A 22,434-nucleotide genomic window follows, 5' to 3' on the forward strand; every position below is an offset into this window, starting at 1 on the left:
CTGTTGGAAACGGTCGCGCCAGCAATGGCTGCTCAATGAAATCATTCATAGGATCCTCTACAGCAGACATGATTGAACTTCTTCGCCACATTTACGGCTTTTAATGTACGTTTATTTCAGACACCCTACACTTAACAGTAGCACATGTAAAATGAATTAGATTCGCTGAATTTCCGCGCGAGAAAATCCGAATACTGTGCGCTAGCAGTGATTTGTTTGTATTGTTTTCAGCTAGCGCATGAGCTAACATTACATCAACAGTCACTCATACAAACATACTCATTTGGCATTTTCAGAATCGAATTAAAACTCAGATTTTTATTAGATTTTAGACCAGCAGCAATGTAATCGTTTATGTAGCATAGGATAGCGGGATTTTTAGAGGTGTTTCTGTGTTGGCGGTCAAGTTACATTTACATAATCTGATTAACAGTAGTTCTAGTTAGAGTAACTAAACTAAACCATTTATTGGTGGTTGTTCTTACATAAGCGAATAAATACTGTCTAAAAGTTGAATCACCAGTTTTAGAAACACCAGTTGTTCTTTGATTCCATTGTAATGTATGATATTTACAGTTTTAGGATTGTTGTTCCAGAATGAATTTGTCTATAGTTCATCAGAATGCCAGCAGGTGAGTAAAGCTCACTCATACTTGATATATAACAACTTTTTTCTCTGTCACTGATGGTCATAGATGCTCTTACATGCAGATTTGTCTGTAAATCTCTGTTTGACAGGTCAAAGTGATGTGAGAGCTAAGACGAAAGCTCGCTTTGACGAGGTGTTGAAGAGATACACAAACCCTCCCTCTGAGAAAAAGAAAGCCAAACAGATCTCTGACCAGTCCCAGGAAATTATTGTGGTTAGTAATAGTGAAAGTAATCTTTATTTAACTAAGAAAAATCTTACTGACAGAAGATAAATCACTGTTTATCCTATTATCTGTTGTTTGAACTACATCCTGTATTCTTGCAGCTTCAGACCTTGAAGAAGAACCTAGATTTGAGTAAAGACACTGAAGATGATGAAGCTATCCTCAATAACACATATGATCCAGCTCAGGGCAGTCCTAGATACACCAAAAACAGGCGAAGAGAGAGAGAAGCATCTGCAAAGACCAACATAAACAATGCTGTAAGTGAGGAGGAGCCCAGCGGGAAAAAGAAAAGCAAAAGGAGGCTACCACAACCACCACCCCCTGTTCAAAATGAAGATGACAACGACAGGAGGACTGATTCAGAAATCGATGGAAAACATTATAGGAAGACAAAGAAAGAGAAGGATAAAAGTGGAAAGGATGTCAGTCGACAGAAAGAAGAGACAGAGAGGGAAGATGATTATCTACAGGCGTACCAACATCAGATCTCACAGGAGGAAGAGACCGCTGGAAAGAAGATGGCACGGAAGAAAGCTGTAGAGAAGTTTACGGAGAGCCAGCTGCTAAACAATGAGCTGGAGAAGAAAAAGAAGAAAATGAAATCAAGCAAACATGATGGTGATAGAAGGTGAAAGATACAAAGTTCACAGTTAATGCTATCCTTGGAAGAATTGTGTTCCGTATTATTTACTACATTTTGTTGGACTTTTCATATTTGTCTGACCAATGGAAGTCATTCTGTTTGGAGATGCAAGAGCTGTAAAAATGACACACTTCAGCTTTAATTCAAGGTTTAATGTTGCCATAACCAAGAGTTTAGCATAGTTATTTGGTGTTTTTTTCTTCTTAATTTGGTTTGCCTTTTTGTCTGCAGTCAGACTGAAGTGTCGGTGGATAACCATACAGAAAACATCCTGGATGATGTTGTGGATGAGTTAAAGGAGGACACAGTCAAACCCAAAGTGAAGAAGAAAAAGAAACAAAAAGAAGGTATGATTGCTGTCTGCACAATCTCAATGTCATCACCATAAAACCTTTTTTTGTTTAAACACACAAGTCATATTCCATAGAGTATCTACTCTCTTCAATTTAACATCATTATAAACATGAGACTAGAGTCAAATAAATATCTAAAAATGCATATTATTAAATATTTACCCAATTTTTCTGAATTCACATCTAATATATCTACAGTATTCATGTATTCTTTTGCTTGTTACCACCATGGAAAGTCAGTAACTCTTAAAGGGTTAGTTCACCCAAAAATGAAATTTATGTCATTAATTACTAACCTTCATGTCGTTCCACACCCGTAAGACCTTCGTTAATCTTCAGAATGCAAATTAAGATATTTTTGATGAAATCCAAGCGGTTTCTTATCCCCAAGAGAAAGCAACGTAATTACCACATTCAAGGTCATTGTTAAAATACTTAAAGGTGCAATATGTAAGATTTCTGTCCGCTAGAGGTCACTAGAGGCCTATTCAAAACAAAGGCGTAGCTTGATGACGACAAGTTTGAGCGCGGGATCTTGGGACATTTGGTCTTCACATCACAGCTGGTGGAAACAATCGGGATAGGACTCAGGAAGAAATCATGTTCATGGATGTGATTATTAACGTTACTGTAGTATGAAGCAGAGCAGGACTGAGTGTTGTGGGAGCTGAACGAGGCCGCTGGAGCGATTGCGCAACACACGCCTCACAAGCAGAGAAACTTTTATTATGACACAACCGCCGGCGCCGCTTCCGCTTTTCCGGTCATCATGAGTATGAGGTAACACAGCTCTGTTTATTATATTAGATACATTTGAGTGTGTTGAAAATTATGTTATAACGTTACTCTGTGCACTCGCTCAATGGCTGCTGTGAGACACTTGTTTGAGACACACTGCAGTAAGATTGATTTTAAAATATCATATTAAATGCTGGATGGCTTTTGTTGATAAATGGCTTGCAATTCATTTTAAAACGTATTGTATGATGGAGAAAATGCTGTATCACCAGCAGGGTGGATTATTGTAATGGGCTCCTCACTGGTCTTCCCAAAAAGACCATAAGACAGCTGCAGCTCGTACAGAACGCTGCTGCCAGGATTCTGAGCAGAACCCGAAAACATGAACACATCACACCAGTCCTCAGGTCCTTGCACTGGCTTCCAGTTGCATTTAGAATTGATTTTAAAGTACTGTTACTTGTTTATAAATCACTCAATGGCCTAGGACCTCAATACATTGCAGATATGCTAATAGAATATAAACCTAACAGATCACTCAGATCATCAGGATCAACTCTCTTAAAAATACCAAGGGCTCACTCAAAGCAGGGAGACTCTGCTTTTAGCTGTTACGCCAGCCGCAGCTGGAACCAGCTTCCAGAAGAGATCAGGTGTGCTCCAACAGTAGCCACATTCAAATCCAGACTCAAAACACATCTTTTTATCTATGCATTTTCTATGTGCTATGTCCAAACGGTTTGCACTTTATTTTATACGTATTATCTTTTTATTCTTTAAATTCTTTTCCTGTTTTTATTTAATTTTTAATGTACTGTTATTTCTATTCCTTATGTTCTATTTTTATTCTTTGCACTTTGAATTACCATTGTGTATGCAATGTGCTATACAAATAAAATTGCCTTGCCTTGCCTTGCCTATTACTGTTACTAAAACTAAAGCTGCACCTGATTATGCTATGTTAGCTACTTGACAAGACAGTGTTTTTCTCTGAGGCATGGTAAAGCATGGCACTCGCAAAAAATCTAGAAAATTAGATTTTAACAATAAGACTAAACGTGTTGAGCTATATAACAACAATTAGTTTTCTGTCTATAAACATAACCAAACAGTTGATCCCTTGTCTATTAAAACATGTAATATATTAAAGCGTTTTTGGTGTTTCCATGTTTTCTACAAAATAAAACCGGTAACGCGGGTATGGCGCAATTGACAGGCAACTCCTCAAATGTCCCGGAGCCTTGGTTAAAATTGCACTTTTCTCACGATTTACAAATAGTTGGAAACATTTGCAAAAATCGTACATATTGCACCTTTAATTTGTGTTCCGAAGATAAACAAAGGTCTTATGGGTGTGGAACGACATGAGAGTGAGTAATTAATGACAGAAATTTCATTTTTGGATAAACTAACCCTTTAATATGTGTGTATATTGTGTTTATTTCATTGTTATTTACATGTGTGATATGTTGGGTTGATTGTGGTTATTCATTTCTGGTTGTAGTGATTGTTGAGGAGGAACAGGCAGAACAGAAACAAGCCTTTGAAGATAGTCTAGTGCTGGGAGTTTATATCCACAGGACAGACAAGCTGAAGACCGATCTGATGGTGTCTCACCCTATGGTCAAAGTTCACGTGGTCGATGAGGTCAATGGACAGTATGTCAAGAAGGAGGACAGGTTTGGATTTTACTTGTTTTGTTTTTTTACCTAAAACCAAAACCTGCTAGAAGGCATTTGGATGACTATGCTTTTACTACGTTTGAAACCTATGAACATATGACTATGTTTAACCTACTTCGTAACTGTTAAAAAAGTATGTTCTATAGAGTATGTAATTCATTCTATTTACAGCCATCGCCATGTTTCATCCTTCTATGAGCAAGAAAACATCGAGCACATTCTACCCATCATAACTCAACCTTTTGACTTCAAGAAAAACAAAATAACAGTTCCAGAGTGGGAGGAACAGATTATCTTCAATGAGCGCTTCGGATATTTCCTACAAGACGATGATGATAGTCCACGTGTGATACTGTTTTTTGAGGTTTGTGCACTTGTGTAAAAGTATATTGTCATCCTCTGAGCAAAGAAAGGAATGATTGAAACACTTTGTGATGTTTCAGATTCTGGATTTCATCAGTATGGAGGAAGCACGAACAAACATCTCTGTTGACCATCATGAGCGGGGTTTCCGGAAGATTGCATGGGCTTTTTTGAAGGTACCAGCTTTATTTTACAGTAGTCTACGTTTGGTATATTTGTTTGATTATTTTGTCTGTTAGCTCCATAGCTGTTTTGTTTATTTTTTGTAACTGTATCCTTCATTATTTCAAGTTCTAGAATAGACTCAAATTTCCACTGAAATCAAGCTCTTCAAATATTTTCTCTAGCTTGTAGGAACCAATGGTGTCTTGAATGTTGACACCAAACTGCGTCTACAGCTTTACTGCCCTCCTCCGCGGGCAAAGAAACTGCCTCAAACGGTTGAAGTGTTTCAGTGGTGGTCAAAGTTCCCAAGGAACAAATATGCCTCAACCCTCTATGTCACAGTGAAAGGCCTCAAACCACCTGAACATGTAGGTTTACTTTTTTTAATTTAAAAACCACAGTGGAAACACTAAAAATTGATGAAGTTTGTTTTGGTTTGGATTTGTCGCTCAGGTGGACCCCAGTATCCGTTCTATGATGGCTCTACAGCAGGAGCGGGGCAGCACCTCCTACAGTGAGCTCAATACTGAGATGACCAATAAAACCAGCACCCAGATACTGGAGAGCAAATCAGAAACCATGAAGTGGAGCCGCATGCCTGGACAGGTTTTAGTTATTTGCTTTATTGGCGTTAAGAAGGGGGAGTCAGTAGCTGTGTTCGAAATCACACCGTATACCCTCATTCGCTATTCCCTACATTAGCCCACTAATATAGTCCAGTTGAAGGAGTGAATAAAAACAAGTTTGTGAATTTGGACACTGAGTGCGCCAGAATGGCTGCCATTTTTGTTTGTACTTCCTGTTTAATGGTTGCTCCAGAAGTAATGAAAAGATTTATGTTGAACACTGTCATGAAAACCTTAATTAAACAAATTTAACAATTAAAGGTGCCATCAAATTGAAAATTGAATTTACCTCGGCATAGTTGAATAACAAGAGTTCAGTACATGGAAATGACATACAGTGAGTCTCAAACACCATTGTTTCCTCCTTCTTATATAAATCTCATTTGTTTAAAAGACCTCCGAAAACCGGCGAATCTCAACGTAACACCGACTGTTACGTAACAGTCGGGATCATTAATATGTACGCCCCCAATATTTGCATATGCCAGCTCATGATCGAGGCATTACACAAGGGCAGCCAGTATTAACGTCTGGATCTGTGCACAGCTAAATCATCAGACTAGGTAAGCAAGAGCAACAGCGAAAAATGGCAGATGGAGCGATAATAACTGACATGATCCATGATAACATGATATTTTTAGTGATATTTGTAAATTGTCTTTCTAAATGTTTCGTTAACATGTTGCTAATGTACTGTTAAATGTGGTTAAAGTTACCATAATTTCTTACTGTATTCATGGAGACAAGAGCCGTCGCTATTTTCATTTTAAACACTTGTCTGTATAATTCTTTATAAATCTCCCCAACAGTGTGGCATCAGCCGTTAGTCACGGAGTACTATCAAACTCATTCAGAATCAAATGTAAGCATCCAATTAAACACCGTGCTTACGCGATTAGACTTGCTGCATGAAGAAGACTTTGTAAAGATCCATTTTGAGGGTTATATTAGCTGTGTGAACTTTGTTTATGCAGTGATAGAGTCACGAGCTCGGGAGGGGGCGGAGAGCAATTAAAGGGGCCGCAGCCTTAATTGGCGCATTTCTAATTATGCCTCAAAATAGGCAGTTAAAAAAATGAATAAAAAAAAAATTATGGGGTATTTTGAGCTGCAACTTCACAGACACGTTCAGGGGACACCTTAGACTTATATTACATCGTGTAAAAAAACGTTCGATGGCACCTTTAAAAAGGAATGTATACCTATATGATATTTATATTACGCTGTAACAACACTGGACCAGCGATTTGGAAAATCGGGTGGATGATTCAGCTGCGGGAGCCATCTTCTGTTGAGATCCGCGGTAATTCATTTGGCGCGGTCCTCATAGTGCATTATAAGTATTCTCTAGTGTTGAGTGTACATTGGTTGTACATTTGTTTTTGCGGTGCATTGTGGGATTGAGTGCACTCGATAACGTCCTCTATGGTTTTTGTTTTGAACACCACTACAAATGACTGATCCCTCAAATAGTGCCCTATTTGTGCCCGATTTCGAACACGGACAGTAATTAAATTGGACTAATTTTTTTCTTATTGACAGGTGTGTTGCATCCCGAATAAGCCAATGCACTCCTTTCGTGGAGGTCAGATGGGCTGTTTTACTCTGTGTTTCTCCCATGATGGACGTGTGCTAGCAGCTGCATGTGCAGATAGAGATTCATTTCCTATCATTAGTAAGTAATTTGTAACTCAGTTTCTTTACGTGTTGTCTTTTGTCTGTACTGTATTTTTTTTATTTTTACTTACATTTTCTCACAAAAATGTACATTTTAGGTAGTTGGTTGATAATATAGTTTTGCGGAGTTGAAATTGTGACGTATTATATTGTGCAAATATTGCAAATATTGTGCAAACATCCCTTCCTTCCTGACATAACATTTTTACACTACTGTATAATGGAAAGTCTATTATGTATAATGTAATATTATATTATATTATATTATATTATATTATATTATATTATATTATATTATATTATATTATATTATATTATATTATATTATATTATATAGAATTTCTCTTTCACATTTATATACATTTTTAAACACAACTAATGTTTAAAAAAAACATGTAAAAATGCCAGTTTTGCCTCAAGTAATCATTTACATTTCACAATGAATCTCTTTTTTTAGTATATGAGATTCCATCTGGGAAAGTTCTGGCATCCTTTAATGGCCATCTGAGTGTGGTGTATGATCTCTGCTGGTCCAGAGATGATAAAGATTTGTTAACTGCATCGTCTGATGGAACAGTAAGGTAAATATTGCTTTTTTGCGTATACAGAGTTACCCAATAATATTATGCAGCTCATAATATTTCACAAATATGAGTGAAAGTGTCGACCATAATACTTTGCTTTTGTCTTTCAGAGTGTGGAATGTTAAACGACTGCAGAGTCTTGCTCATAAAACTCTCCCTCACCCTTCATTTGTGTACTGCGCCCAGTTCCACCCGCAAGCCCAGAGTCTGGTGGTGACGGGGGGCTTCGATGGAGTGCTGCGGGTGTGGAACGTAGACATACAAGACGTGAATGGGCAACTTCTGCAAGAGTTTGATGGACACAAGACTTTCATCAATACGCTGTGTTTTGACCCAGAAGGTACAGTCCAAAATATCATCATAACTGTTCAAAGTGTGACATTAAAAGCTGAGATTTGAGACATTAGTGATGTGGTGGTCTTCTCACAGGGAGCAGAATGTTTTCTGCAGACAATTCTGGCCTCATTATTGTGTGGGGAACCAAGGTAGTGCCTGGGTCTCGCCGTGGACTGACCAGTCAATGGAGCATTGAGAGGGTAACAGAGTTCTCAAATACTGCCTGGAAGAGCTATATAAATCACTATTTGAAATCATGATTTGAACCACTAAAGGCTGGAATACACTACACAGCCTTTAAAAACTGAACAGAAAACACTAAGACATCCATCTAGTGCATGTTTACAGTGAAAAATAAAATAATGGCAGAGTAGCGCAGTGCAATGGGAAAAAAAGCGAACACAAGGATCACACACTAGCAGACTTTCAAGTCGTTCTGAACCCAACAAACTGACACATGACAAATAAAAATATTATATGTTCTAAAATCAGCTGAAAATATCAAACATGTTTGATATCTGGGGCGTATTTATAGTCTGAAGCTAAAAGAGTCTGTGCCTATCATGCACTGTTTGATTTTCTGCAAAATCTGACGACTCTGACTGCAGAATATCTGCAGAATGGCTCTAAATTTCTACAAATAGTGTAGACTCCTTCAGACTGTATCAGGCAAATGTCGAGTAGTGTATTCCAGTCTTAATGGGACAGTTCACCCAAAAATCAAAATTATGACCTCAAGTTGTTCCAAACCTGTATAATTATCTTTGTTTTGCTGAACACCAAACAGTTGAGGGGCACCATTGACTTTCTTTGATTTTTTTTTTTTTTATTCTATGTAAATTAATGGTGCTCCACAACTGTTTGGTTACCCATATTCTTCAAAATATCTTCCTTTGTGTTCAGCAGAACAAAGATATTTACATGTTTGGAACAACCTGAGGGTGAGTAAATGAAGACAGAATTTTCATTTTTTATCTCTTTAAGGGAATACCAATTCAGTATTTCTCTACAGGAAATTAACGAGGCAGAACTGAATGGAATATCCATCAACTCATTAGAGGTGCATCCAAATGGAAGACGACTTTTAATTCATGCCAAAGACAGTGTTTTAAGGGTCATGGATTTGAGAATGTAAGTATCTATCTTTTTAAGTAATATTTAATACTATAATGTAATATATTATTACATTCTAATTAAACTGATTTTTAATTAAATAATTTTTAATTCAGAATTGATAATGCACACAGATGCATTGTGCAGAGTAAGACTATATATGTGTATTAAGAATAAAAAGGGACAAATTTAATTTCATGTTGACTTTAAATGTCAACGCACATGTCAATGCACATGCTAATAGTTCATGTTGATGGTACCAGCATGACAGGAAGTAATAAAAGAAACAAAGTGAGTGCAAATCTATTGGAACAAACAATTGTGTTTTGCCTGTTACAGTCTTGCAGTGAAGAAATACATAGGTGCCACCAACTACAGGGAGAGAATCAACAGCACGTTCACTCCCTGTGGAAGCTTCATCTTTTCGGGCAGTGAAGATGGAATGGCCTATGTGTGGAACTCTGAGACAGGTTTGGAGATTGTTTTGAGGCAATATGGGATATGCGCAACAAACCTCTCAGAGCGGTGTGTGTAGAACCATAGGGCTTACTCTAGGTTAGCCGATTTAGATTGATTACAAAGAAAAATCCAAGTGGAGGTTGAATTTGAATTTCCCTTTCCAGGTGACCAGGTCGCCGTTTACTCTGAGCTGTGTTATTCATCTGCACTTCGAGCTGTTGCTTTCCACCCTCATGAGAACATGGTGGCCTTCTGTTCCTTTGGCCAAAACCAGCTCATCCATCTCTATCTGTACGACCGGAAGGGTAAGTCCTCCAAATGACTCAGAAAACCTCTGATTCAAATTCATCAGTAGCGGTTTCCTTCCAAAGTTGCAAACTTAACTTATGCCCAAAATTGGAATATCGCATAAAACATTTGCAAATAAAGCACATTTTACTCCAACAAAATCTTTTCTTTTCTTTACTTTTTTCAAAATCTGTCGGTCTTTTTTGTATACATCATAAATTACTTGCACTTCAGAGCACGTAGACAAAATGCAATAAACATGGTAATGTTATCTGGTGCTCGGAGGCAGATGCATGCTGTTTTGGAACACTGACATTTGACTGACTGACATTGACTAAGGCATTTCAGAATGACCAAATTTCAGATGCTGTGCAATGAGATTGATCTGCTGGTTAGTCCAGTTATGCCGTCCCATTGTGCAAAGTCACATTACTTTTTTCCATGCGCATCGAGGAGATTATTTGGTAAATGTGTTTCTGTTGTAGTTTATGCATGTTTTGTTATCAGATAAAAAATGTATCCGCCTCAATTGACCGCTCAAGTTTTTATGCACATTTTTAGAATGTATGCATATCTTGGTGTTTCCATCAAGCATTTTTAAATGTGATATCACAAAATGCCAAAAACATAGCTAGTGTTTATAAACACAAAAGTCATGTGATCATTGTCTGTGTAAAGATGAGTGTTTCATGCTTGGATGCAGTGGCTCAGATGGAGGTGGAGAGTTTGAGAGGGTTGAGTCGTTCAGACAATCTGGATAGTAAGACAGGGAGAAATTCATCAGAGGTCACGAACTTTCAGAACTCCTCTGCCACCGGAATGGACCAGTTTGCCAGCACAGCTCGTGTGTCCATAAAGATGCAGCGGGTCAAACAGAAACTAGACTCTGTACTGGTAAAAATGTTAATGAATATATTTAATGGATAAATGAGCATTATAATTTAGTCAGTAATCAATGAGTAATACTTTGAACCATTTTCTTGCAGGAGCCCCATCGTAGTTCCCCTGGTGTGGATATGTATGAACAAGGCAAGTGACATTCATGATAATGTTTATTTGACATAAAAAAAATGAGCTGTATTTTTTTTATACATGTGTAATGAATTCTGTCATAAATTAACACAATATGTTTTTATTTTTTTATAGGTGGCATGTCTCACCTGGGAAGAAGCCTAGAGGTGAATATTTGTATATTTTGCACTTGGCTATAAAAGTTATACTAGCAACATAGCTTTTAGAGTTACGTTAAAAGACGTAAACAGTACTAGTTTTGGCTGTAGTAACATGAGCCAAAACACATTTATTACAGTGGTTCTGTTCATCTCTTTTGGAGATGTTGAAATCATTATACAATTATTACAAAATATTTGGGATTGATAATGAAAAATTTACTCAAAAACTGACACCATACCGGACAGCATTCACCATCTTGTGCCCTGTGATACTGAACCTCACTAATAGGTTCTTGTTTTTTTTGTTTGTTTTTTTGTTTGTTTTTTTTCAGGGCCTGACCTCAAATATTCCTCCATCTCTACTGTCCCCTCATTCTAAACTACAGATGTCCGCATCACTCAGCTCTCAACTCATTCCACAGGCAACACTCACCTCACACAACAGTACGTTCTCTACATTATCCTTTATGTCATATAGGATAACTTAAACATGCATCATTTTGAAGAGCATGGCACACTGTAGAGAAGAATGAAAGTGTATTTTGAATGAAAGAGTATTTTATGTACAAACCCGATTCCAAAAAAGTTGGGACACTGTACAAATTGTGAATTAAAACAGAATGCAATGATGTGGAAGTTTCAAATTTCAATATTTTATTCAGAATACAACATAGATGACATATCAAATGTTTAAACTAAGAAAATGTATCATTTTAAGGGAAAAATAAGTTGATTTTAAATTTCATGGCATCAACACATCTCAAAAAAGTTGGGACAAGGCCATGTTTACCACTGTGTGGCATCCCCTCTTCTTTTTATAACAGTCTGCAAACGTCTGGGGACTGAGGAGACAAGTTGCTCAAGTTTAGGAATAGGAATGTTGTCCCATTCGTGTCTAATACAGGCTTCTAGTTGCTCAACTTCTTTGTCACATCTTCCTCTTTATGATGCGCCAAATGTTTTCTATGGGTGAAAGATCTGGACTGCAGGCTGGCCATTTCAGTACCCGGATCCTTTTTCTACGCAGCCATGATGTTGTAATTGATGCAGTATGTGGTCTGGCATTGTCATGTTGGAAAATGCAAGGTCTTCCCTGAAAGAGACGACGTCTGGATGGGAGCATATGTTGTTCTAGAACTTAGATATACCTTTCAGCATTGATGGTGCCTTTCCAGATGTGTAAGCGGCCCATGCCACACGCACTCATGCAACCCTATTCCATCAGAGATGCAGGCTTCTGAACTGAGCGCTGATAACAACTTGGGTTGTCCTTGTCCTCTTTAGTCCGGATGACACGGCGTCCCAGTTTTCCAAAAAGAACTTCAAATTTTGATTCGTCTGACCACAGAACAGTTTTCCACTTTGCCAGAGTCCATTTTAAATGAGCCTTGGCCCAGAGAAAACGCCTACGCTTCTGGATCATGTTTAGATATGGCTTCTTTTTTGACCTATAGAGTTTTAGCCGGCAACAGCGAATGGCACGGTGGATTGTGTTCACCGACAATGTTTTCTGGAAGTATTCTTGAGCCCATGTTGTGATTTCCATTACTGTAGCATTCCTGTGTGTGATGCAGTGCCGTCTAAGGGCCCGAAGATCACGGGCATCCAGTATGGTTTTCCGGTCTTGACCCTTACGCACAGAGATTGTTCCAGATTCTCTGAATCTTTGGATGATATTATGCACTGTAGATGATGATAACTTTTTTTCTCTGAGAAACTCCTTTCTGATATTGCTCCACTATTTTTCGCCGCAGCATTGGGGGAATTGGTGTTCCTCTCCCCATCTTGACTTCTGAGAGACACTGCCACTCTGAGAGGCTCTTTTTATACCCAATCATGTTGCCAATTTACCTAATAAGTTGCAAATTGGTCCTCCAGCTGTTCCTTATATGTACATTTAACTTTTCCGGCCTCTTATTGCTATCTGTCTCAACTTTTTTGGAATGTGTAGCTCTCATGAAATCCAAAATGAGCCAATATTTGGCATGACATTTCAAAATGTCTCACTTTCATTTGAAATGTTATCTATATTCTATTGAGAATAAAATAAAAGTTTATTCTTTTTTTATTCACAATTTGTACAGTGTCCCAAAATCGGGTTTGTATTTTGAAAACATTTTGATTTGTTTCTAAGGTACTTCATAACCCCATGAAATGACATGTCATGAGGTTTTTAAGCTTTATGTCTTCCTCTCCTCTCACAGGTGGTTATAGTCCCGCTGGGCAGCCCATTAGAAGAGCTCCATCCCTCAGACACCAAAAAGTAAGACACTGTGATCTGTTTTTGTATTACACTACCATTCAAAAGTTTTAAAGAAATGAGTACTTTTATTCAGGATGGATGCATTCAATTGATCAGAAGTGACAGTAAAGACATTTATAATGTTACAAAAGATTTCAATTTCAAATAAATGATTTTCTTTGAACTTTCTGTTCATCAAATAATCCTGAATGTTTCATGGTTTCCACAAAAAAAAAAATTAAGCAGCACAACTGTTTTCAACATTTATGATAAAAATAAGAAATGTTCCTTGAGCAGCAAATCAGCATATTTGAATGACTTCTGAAGAATCATGTGACATTGAAGACTAGAGTAATGATGCTGAAAATTCAGCTTTGCATTACAGGAATAAGTTACAATTTAAAATATAACACAATTATTTAAGATTGTCAAATAAATGCAGTCTTGTTGAGCATAATAGACTTTCTTTCAAAAACATCAAAAGTACCCAAACTTGTGAAAGTAGTGTATGTTTTTTTGTATGTATTTATGGATTGTTTATAAGCAGTTTCAATTAGCAATTAGTATAAAAGATATATGTAGATATATGTATTTAGCACTGAAGAATTATCCAGTTTTGCTTATGTATTATGGAAGATCCCACTCTATTAAATGAAGATTGTGTTAATGTCCACAGAGTTTACTGGATTATGAATTCTCTCAACAAGAAGAGACAGACTTTGGGCAAATCCATCAGACGGTAAAGTTCAATTAGTTTTATTATTTATATTAATATATATTTGGAGTTACTTTGTTATATTTTTTTTGTTATTGACCTCTTGTATGAAATCTCTAGGTTGTGTCACTGTATGAGTACAGAGCCAATCGATCGGATGAGCTGTCGATACGCCGCGGTGACGTGATCCACGTGCTGTACAAAGACAACGAGAGCTGGTGGTTTGGGCGACTGGTCAGTGGGCAAGAGGGATATTTCCCAGCATCCTATGTGGCTGATGAAGGTACGTGAATGAGAGTTTGATAACCAAAGCACATGTATAATCGATCAAATCGAACATATACATCGATCAAATGACTAGTGGTATGATGTATCGATGCAATTATACCTATTTCTTTTTACCTTTATTTTGACACTAACTGAGAAACCTGAAAGCACTGTTGAATTTATTTGTGCTATCTGCATGTGCCCCAGATTGCAATGTTCTAGTAGAAGCCACAAAACAGTGTCAAATATAAGTGTTTTAACAGCTTTATTTTTGTAATTTTTTTTTTTATATTTATTTTTCTAAATTAATGTATTTTTTTCTACAACTGGAGTACCTAATTTTTGTTGTTTTCTAATAAGGATTTCCACTAGATTTTACACATTGCGCATTTTAGCACAGAAGCCTGAAAGACTTCTTGCCCGTTGTCATGTCATAAGCTGTCATTAGATTACTGATTGTGGATATCCCAATTGGGGTACAGTATGTGCAATTGTCAAAGAAATGTTACATATTTTTGCATTTGTGAGTTAATAAAAATGTAAGGTTGTGTAAAATAGGGACATAATATCTTAATATCGATATATCAATCGCTATACTCCTGAATCGAATCGTATCGCAGAATTTTTGAGATATCGGCAAATACCGTATAGTTGGCTATGAGAATTGATATCAGATTGTATCATGAATCCAAATGTATCTTCCATAGGGAGTTTTGATGAGGAGCTTTCAAGAGCTTTAAAAGCACAACCATCACTGTTAGATCAAGATGGAGTTGAGCGTGCAACACCAGTCCAGGTAAATGACAAATTATTATTTTTCCCTAAAATAAAAAAAATAGCTCATTATGATGATATACGTTGTCCCTGATGTTCCTCCTGCAGCTGTCTGCAGCCATCAGTGCCTCTGGAGAGCTGAAGATCATCTCAGAACTGGATACTGACCCTGAAGCATCCTCCACCATGTATGAATTAAAGGGGACCTATTATTCCCTTTTACAAAGTCTTGATTTTGTTTTTGGGGTCTACTAGATTAGGTTTGCATGCTTAAATATTTAAAAAACACATGAATGTTCAAAAAACGCAGAGCAATGTGCCCTGATTGGTTAGCTGGACCAGTGTGTTGTGATTGGTCAACCGCTTCGAGCGTGTTTGGGAAATGTCCCACCCTTTACCATAACTGCTAGTTTCAACACACTACTAACTCAGTCAGGCCTCACCCATTTTTTGTGTATGACTTTGGAGGGAATTATTTAAATGAGGAATATTGTGACCAGTGTTAAGGAAAGTTTAGTTGCTTAGTTACTTTTTATGGTAAGCAAAGTGTTGCATGACTTTTTCACATCTCGGCTGGGATTGCTTATTTGTTTTTAATTAAAAAAAACAACAAAAGTTTTGTTTTTGGCAAAAAGCCCTTTCACACCAAAAGTTTATCTAAAGTCATTTTTGCTTATTAGTATGGTTGGATCATCAAAGGTCAGCAGCAAAGGCGATGGTTCATAAAGTGATTTTAAATACATAGTGTATTAGATTAACATTTAATTATTGCAGGTTAGCATAATATTCCAAGTTTGCATTACACTATTTTTATTCATTTTGAGTAAATGCATGCTCACATTTACTGCAGACTTGGACTATAATAACTATTATGTTTACACAGCACACACAATGCCTCTGCACCTTACTCCCGATTTCTCAAAATGGAAACAAGACAGGTGTCAGTCAATGGGAAAACAATAATACTGGCGTTAATGTTTCTCTTTGTGAGGTTTGGTTAGTGATGGCTGAAATGCATCTTTACGCACAACTGCCAACCTGCATGGAGAGCATCTTGAGACTCCAGAGACACCAGCAGCTTCAAATATCTGTTTGCTGCTCGACACTGGCTTTTTTATAGCTGCCCTTTTAATACAATTATTTTTTTTTTTGACAGGAACTTTCATTAATAAGCTTTTATCTGACCGAGATCTGCTGTGCTCTAAATCACTCACAAATCTTATGATAATCTCCATTCAGTTTCACAAAATATTAGTTGTTTTCATGCCTTTTGCACAACATTGGACCATTTCATGCTTTTCATCTTCAGAAAGATCTTTCTTCCTCCCCATATTGCATGAGAACTGTGACTTGCTTAATAATGCGGAACAACCTCTAAGTAGGGTTTCCATAGACCTGGCAAATTATTTTGTCTGAGATTGATACCAGTTATCTAAAAAGACATGGATAAATAAACATTTTCTTAGAAAAACTAAAATCTGAATGTTTATTCTACTGAAATCTTACTGATATGTCACTTGCATAATCATTTGGAACGCGGTGTAGATGCATAGAGAATAACTCCCTTTCCAGTGACTTTGTATTTTGTAACATTGCAGACCTTTTTAATGCTCAAACTGCAACATTACACACTAATGAAAGTTAAAAATGTAAAAAAGCAAAATAGGACCCCTTTAAAGTCCTTTTTCTTTTTTTTTGCAATTGCCATTTCTCTTGTGCGTATAGATCTTATTTTCTTCACTCATTTTCTTTACAGAACTAAAAAGAAGAAGAAAAAGGTGAAGCGGAGTGAAGTTCCCTCTGTTCTGCCTCAGGTCCTATCCTCAGATCGTGAAATGTCTTCAGCATTATCTAGAAGGAGACCCCTCCCCCGACTAGGCCAGGCCAACGGTGCGTTTGAAGGCGAAGGACCGAACTGACGTGACCCGATTGGATTTCTAAGACTTACCCATGTTATTAAGGAACATATAGAAAGGAAGACATATGAACACAATAACGTGTTCCCAAAAGTGTTTTTGTTGATCCATCTTTTTCAGTTGGCCTTATTTTATTTTAAAATATATATTTTGTAATTTTGATACTGGTATTTGTAATATGTAGATTTACAGGATTGTTTTGTATGGTTTTTTATGTATATACTGTGTTTTTATTTTATTGTTCATGTCAAAACTAATTATTTTATTTAAATTAATCTTGGATGTAACAGCAACAATTCCAGCATTAATCATAATGATCTTTCTAATATAAATATATTTTTCACATTTCACAGAAGGGAATAAACTATGGCATTTATTTAGCACCAGAGTTTATGTATAAAATTGACTAAATATATTTATACATTTCTGTGTGACAAATTCATGCAAGATTTTACAACTTGCTAGGCAATTGCACATATTGTAAAGTAAAAGTGTAAAGAACTTTTGCAGTGTTGGATGGATCAATATTTATGCTACAGTTCCAAAGAACCCAAGGATCTCATTGCTATGAAAATACTGTAATGCACATTGTAAAATTTTACAAAATACATTTTTACATTTGTAGAAGTTGTTTCTATCAGGAATATGGCAATAATATGTATATCTGTAAAAGCAGTTGAAATTGGGTCAGCTGCAAACTACGGCTAGACGGATAATCTGTTAAGTAACATAAAAATACAAATCCCACATTCTTGCACTAGTCCAAGAGATTTCTGAAACCTTAACAAGACCAGTTTCACTTTAGAGTGTAAAATGTCCTTATTTAATTTCCCAAGTAGCAAGATGGTTTAAGGTTTAGTTCACCCAAAAATGAAATTTCTGTTATTTAGTACAAAATATTGACTTTATTCAATAATTTCCTCTCTATGCTGTTATTCTCCTATGCAGTTTACATTGAATGTTCCGTGTTTTACATCAGAACGGCAACTCAGTATTGGCCAGCTCCTGCCTCCTCATCACACGCATGCGTCGTGGTGCTCGCATGAACAGCGTCGGCCAGTACTGAGCCGGCGTTCGGACATAAACACGGAAGTGGTGCAATGTGTAGGAGACTGACAGGGTAGAAAAGAAATTGTTGAATAAAGTCGTTATTTTTGTTTTGTTTTGTATTCTCGTCGCTTCATAACATTAAGGTTGAACCACTGTAGTCACGTTGACTATTTTAACAATGTCTTTACTACTTCTCTGGATCTTGAATGTGGTAATTTTGTTGATTTCTATGAGAGATAAAAAAACCTCGGATTTCATCAAAATATCTTGTGTTCTGAAGATGAACAAAGGTCTTACGAGTTTGGAACAACATGAGGGTGAGTAATTAAGGATAGAAATTTCATTTTTGGGTGAACCAACCCTTTAAAACAAACCATTGATGGGAAATATTTTCTTGTGAGGGAATATGTACATCATCACCCTTCAAAATTCCCATAAACAGGGTAAAAGATAAATACACTTTAAGTGTTTTATCAAAAGGCACATCTCAGCTCTGTATGGTGTAAATGTCATCTTCTTACAGGACTTTTATCATTTACTTTGTAAATGTTCACAGATCTCCTGTGTAACGGCATGTCCATCAGAAAATAAGACATGTACTGAGCAGTCTGTATTCAGCAGTCTGTCATATTCCACATCACCTGTATTTAGCAGCAATATGATTAAGTTTGTTCTTCCATTTAAAAGCTTTTAGCAGATTATTTTTAGCTGATTTCAACCCTGAGACAATCTGTCTTAAGGAGAAGAGGTGATTTTTCTCCTTGAGGTGATATTTCAATCTTGTTGGCCTTTTGTGACCTGAAACAAATAAAATATGATTATGCATAGTCAATATTTTTTGGAGTATACCACTTGTTACCAGTTGAATAATGATTTTTTAAAACCATTTTAATATTTAATTATTTGCTGAATAAAGTATAAATATACTTACTTATTTTGTATGTGCTCTATTGTGAAATATAATACTTGTAGTGAGGCCTAAAGAAAGTTAGGTCAAACATATTAGCCAATAAATTAATATGTATAAAAATGCATAGAGAAGGGCAGAAACTATGGCATAACTAATTAACTATTTCAGATAAGAGAAGACAAATCTATTTTAAAAATGTTCTGTTATACAATTATTTGCATATCTTTTGTTCTTACAGCGAGAAAGGCAAGTGCGCCTTGAACTCCTGCACTCCATTCAAAGTTCAGTGCTTGTGTGATGTAGCCTCCGATGGTCGGCCCAAAGAACATGCTTCAACATAAAAATGATGATTCAGGTTTAATGACAGGGAAAAATATACCTGAGTACCACATGTAAACTTTAATTCAATACACACCCAGCAGACCACACTGCAGAGAACAAACCTGACACCAATCCCAGTGTACTCAAGCCCTCCTCAAAGCCATTTTCACTGCAAAAACAGGAATGTTTGCATCAAAACATGTTTTTTTTTTTTTTTATATTACAGGTTTGTATTGTTGCATTTTGATCAGTGTCAGGTAGTGCTGGGCGGTATACCCCTTTCAATTTCACGTATATATGCATTTTTTAAATACCGCCATGCCGGCGTGTAAATGAAACAATTGCTGTATTCAATAGCCACGAAGTGCGACAAGTAGAGCGTATTGAGAGGGACTTATTTTAACTGCATATCCTTCTTTCTAATAGTTAAAACTTTATAACACAATAGTAAATAATCCACACAGCTAACTCTCTTTAATACTAAAAATACCACGTAGAGCCCTATGATTTCCGCAATCCACACGGAATCCAGTCACAAATGGAACTTACTGTATAAAGTCAAAGTCCCTTTAAGACAAGTCATTTCACTCAGCTGCCATCTTTGAAACGCCTCTCGGGAATCCTGGGCATCATGCAGCTCTTTGAATGGGGAAACAAATTCTCCAAAACTGTTCGCCAACCTTACGATTAAATTTCATATTTGAAATCACCAATGAAATCTAACAACAACCGGCTCATAAATTTAGTTTCTAAACGCTCGAATCATGAAAAAAAAAAATGCATTTTTCAGGCTGGACCAAGCTAATGCGCATGCGCAGACCTAAATGCGCATCTCTTGTGCCTCATTTCGGAGGCCCGCATCTGACTGTTTCTATAGAAACCGGTGCTTCTAACGGCCGCTGCAGTGACGCGATGACTTTACCAGTCAGCGATTGGCTCTTATTTAGAAGGCGGGACTTATTCCGCCATATTGCGCGTTACACTTTCTCCCATTCAAAACAATACCAGTGACACGTCTTGTGTTATTCTATAGTTTTTGATAAAGTGGAATGTCACAGAATTTTTGAATGAATAAAATAAAAGTAGGGCTGTACAATGAATCAAATTTCAATATGGACTAGTGTCTGTGAATACTAAAGCTCAAAAAGACTGCTATTGAAATCTTAAGTCTGTATTTTCTGCATCTGTTAATGAGCACCGCAGTTCAGTTTCATTCCTATTGTGAGATTTTTGTTGGAAATGCCTGTCAGTTCTACCCGGAGGAATCATTATTATTTATTTTCTTGCTTCATTATCATCACTCCGCATAACTTAAAACCTTACAGCATTATCCGAAAGGTTGTTTATGAGTGACTGTGGCTCAAAGCTCGATTGCCATTGATTTCCCGATGACTTGTAAGCTGTGCCCTAATAACATTCTCCTGGATGATGGTCATGATCCTTGTCTGTTGTGTTTGGGTAGTCCACATTTGAGAGAGGCTCTCATGGACCTGTGTCTGTACTACAGTCTTTTGTCCATGTCAGAACGGTGTCTTCCTGAGTTAGAATCTTATTCAATGATGAAGCTTGGGCAGTTGGATTTAGCCCCTCTGTGAGGTCAGAAACGCAGGGCATCTGCAGCAGCTGGCGCTCCCCTCCCATTTAAGAAGAGGGCCACATCGTGAAGTGAAGAACATTCACGTCCTGAGGAAACTTCAATCTCTAACATGATTGCTGTGCTTTCTTCAGAGATGGCAAGAGATCAAAAGTGCTTTCCACACTTGCTTTGGATTCTTTTTGTGGATGTTACTGCACATCCTTCACCCCAGGATGTTTTCAAGCCAAGGGTATTTCAGCCGTGGGGTCTAGTGGTGGATCAGTTCAGTCATCGGGACAAGCCCAGTCCTCCTCCTGCCCAATCTGCCCAGACAAACGTTTTTTTTCAGACAGCCCTTTTTCATATAGTGACTTCTTTTGCCATGCCACCATGCAAAGATTGTGTGACGGAATTTTCAATTGCACTCACAGGATCTGGCCCACCTGAACAGTGCTCAAGGATTGCTCGTACATTAGCATCTATGGTTGAGGCGGATTCCATCAGGGAGTCATGCTCTGGAAATAGAGCAGCCTGTCACAGCCTTGGTGGTATTTCCTGATGAGGCTCTACGAGATAATGTATGATGTACCAGTGTGCAATGTGGTTGCACACATGCACTGCAAAAAAAAAGTCTGTCGACAACGTCACTCAGGCAGAATTTGTCAACTACTTCTTGCTGCAAACAGTATGTTGGAACCAGCAAATGTTGATCCCTCCATTTCACAGTTCCTTCAAATGGCTCTTCTGGCAATGGGCCATGTGACCTGTGAGAGGGGTAACCTTACAACCACACTCTTGGCAGCTCATCACCATGACTACCTGAGGACTATAAGGTCCGCACTCACTGCGTGGAATTTCTGTAAATGCGGTTGTCACTCCCGTATTTTACTGAACTGTGTGTGTACAGAACGCAATTAAAGCACTAAAAGGTCAACTGACAACCAAATTTAGCTGCAGTGTGTACGTGGCCTAAGAAAACCTTGAGAGATCTTCCATTTGTTCCCAGGCATCTCTTTGAGCCTAATGTTCTGGAACTGCTGGAAAAGAGAGTGAAGCTGTCAGCCACTTGTCAGCTGACACAAGTACAGCACAAACCTGTTTAAGATGCCGGCAGTTCAAACTCAGCATTGCATGTGTGTGTCTGCAGAACAGAGTGGTCTTAAGGCTGTAGGGGTTGTTAACAGCTGTTAAAGTCGTGATTCCACCGTGCTTACTCTACCTCAGACCACTGAGGACCAAATTTTTTCGGCTGGATCCCACTAGACATCGCCACTGACTGACTGACTGCAATTTTTCACCGTTGCATACATGCAAAAAAAAAAATAAAGATATACCGTGAAACCATAGACTGTAAAAAAAACATGGATGACATGTCTTCCACTGCAGAAAAATTAAGCCAAAATATACCAGAAATGGTCATGGTTGATTACGTAATTCGGCGCCAGAGTCGCAGTAATGATCCTGAGGTGGAGCTGTGGTAACAAGGTCCCACCCATACGCCTGCTCAAGTAGACTCAATTGCAAGCACAGCTGTCAATCGTGACTATACACACCATTTTTTAGCATCAAATAACTAATTTAAACTA

At 37.5% G+C, this 22,434-nt stretch overlaps 2 protein-coding genes across 5 annotated transcripts in view; one reads left to right on the forward strand and one right to left on the reverse strand.

Annotated features, from left to right (window-relative positions):
- On the forward strand, positions 1 to 18,716 carry ahi1 (Abelson helper integration site 1). Its single transcript, XM_067367907.1, has 27 exons — positions 1 to 105; positions 577 to 632; positions 739 to 863; positions 977 to 1,506; positions 1,753 to 1,868; positions 4,117 to 4,291; positions 4,466 to 4,658; positions 4,738 to 4,833; positions 5,005 to 5,190; positions 5,276 to 5,428; positions 6,991 to 7,123; positions 7,583 to 7,706; positions 7,820 to 8,049; positions 8,139 to 8,245; positions 9,058 to 9,176; positions 9,498 to 9,628; positions 9,782 to 9,922; positions 10,609 to 10,799; positions 10,892 to 10,934; positions 11,052 to 11,083; positions 11,410 to 11,521; positions 13,282 to 13,340; positions 13,996 to 14,058; positions 14,155 to 14,317; positions 15,009 to 15,097; positions 15,184 to 15,263; positions 16,832 to 18,716. The coding sequence occupies exons 2-27, from the start codon at positions 623 to 625 to the stop codon at positions 16,992 to 16,994; spliced, it is 3,564 nt and encodes a 1,187-aa protein (XP_067224008.1). The 5' UTR covers positions 1 to 105; positions 577 to 622; the 3' UTR covers positions 16,995 to 18,716.
- The window catches only part of slc18b1 (solute carrier family 18 member B1), a 9,796-nt gene continuing 6,073 nt past the window's right edge, over positions 18,712 to 22,434 (reverse strand). For 3 of the 4 annotated variants that reach the window (XM_067367909.1, XM_067367910.1, XM_067367908.1), the window contains 4 exons: positions 19,367 to 19,441; positions 19,188 to 19,281; positions 18,973 to 19,019; positions 18,712 to 18,839 (listed from right to left, as the gene is read on the reverse strand). In XM_067367909.1, the coding sequence (XP_067224010.1) occupies positions 18,746 to 18,839; positions 18,973 to 19,019; positions 19,188 to 19,281; positions 19,367 to 19,441 (310 nt within the window). In that variant the 3' untranslated portion in view covers positions 18,712 to 18,745. The remainder of the gene's footprint in view (positions 18,840 to 18,972; positions 19,020 to 19,187; positions 19,282 to 19,366; positions 19,442 to 22,434) is intronic. The other variant, XR_010892538.1, reaches the window with a different exon arrangement.

The sequence above is a fragment of the Chanodichthys erythropterus genome, chromosome 18 (assembly GCF_024489055.1).
Source record: "Chanodichthys erythropterus isolate Z2021 chromosome 18, ASM2448905v1, whole genome shotgun sequence".
Lineage (NCBI taxonomy): Eukaryota > Metazoa > Chordata > Actinopteri > Cypriniformes > Xenocyprididae > Chanodichthys > Chanodichthys erythropterus.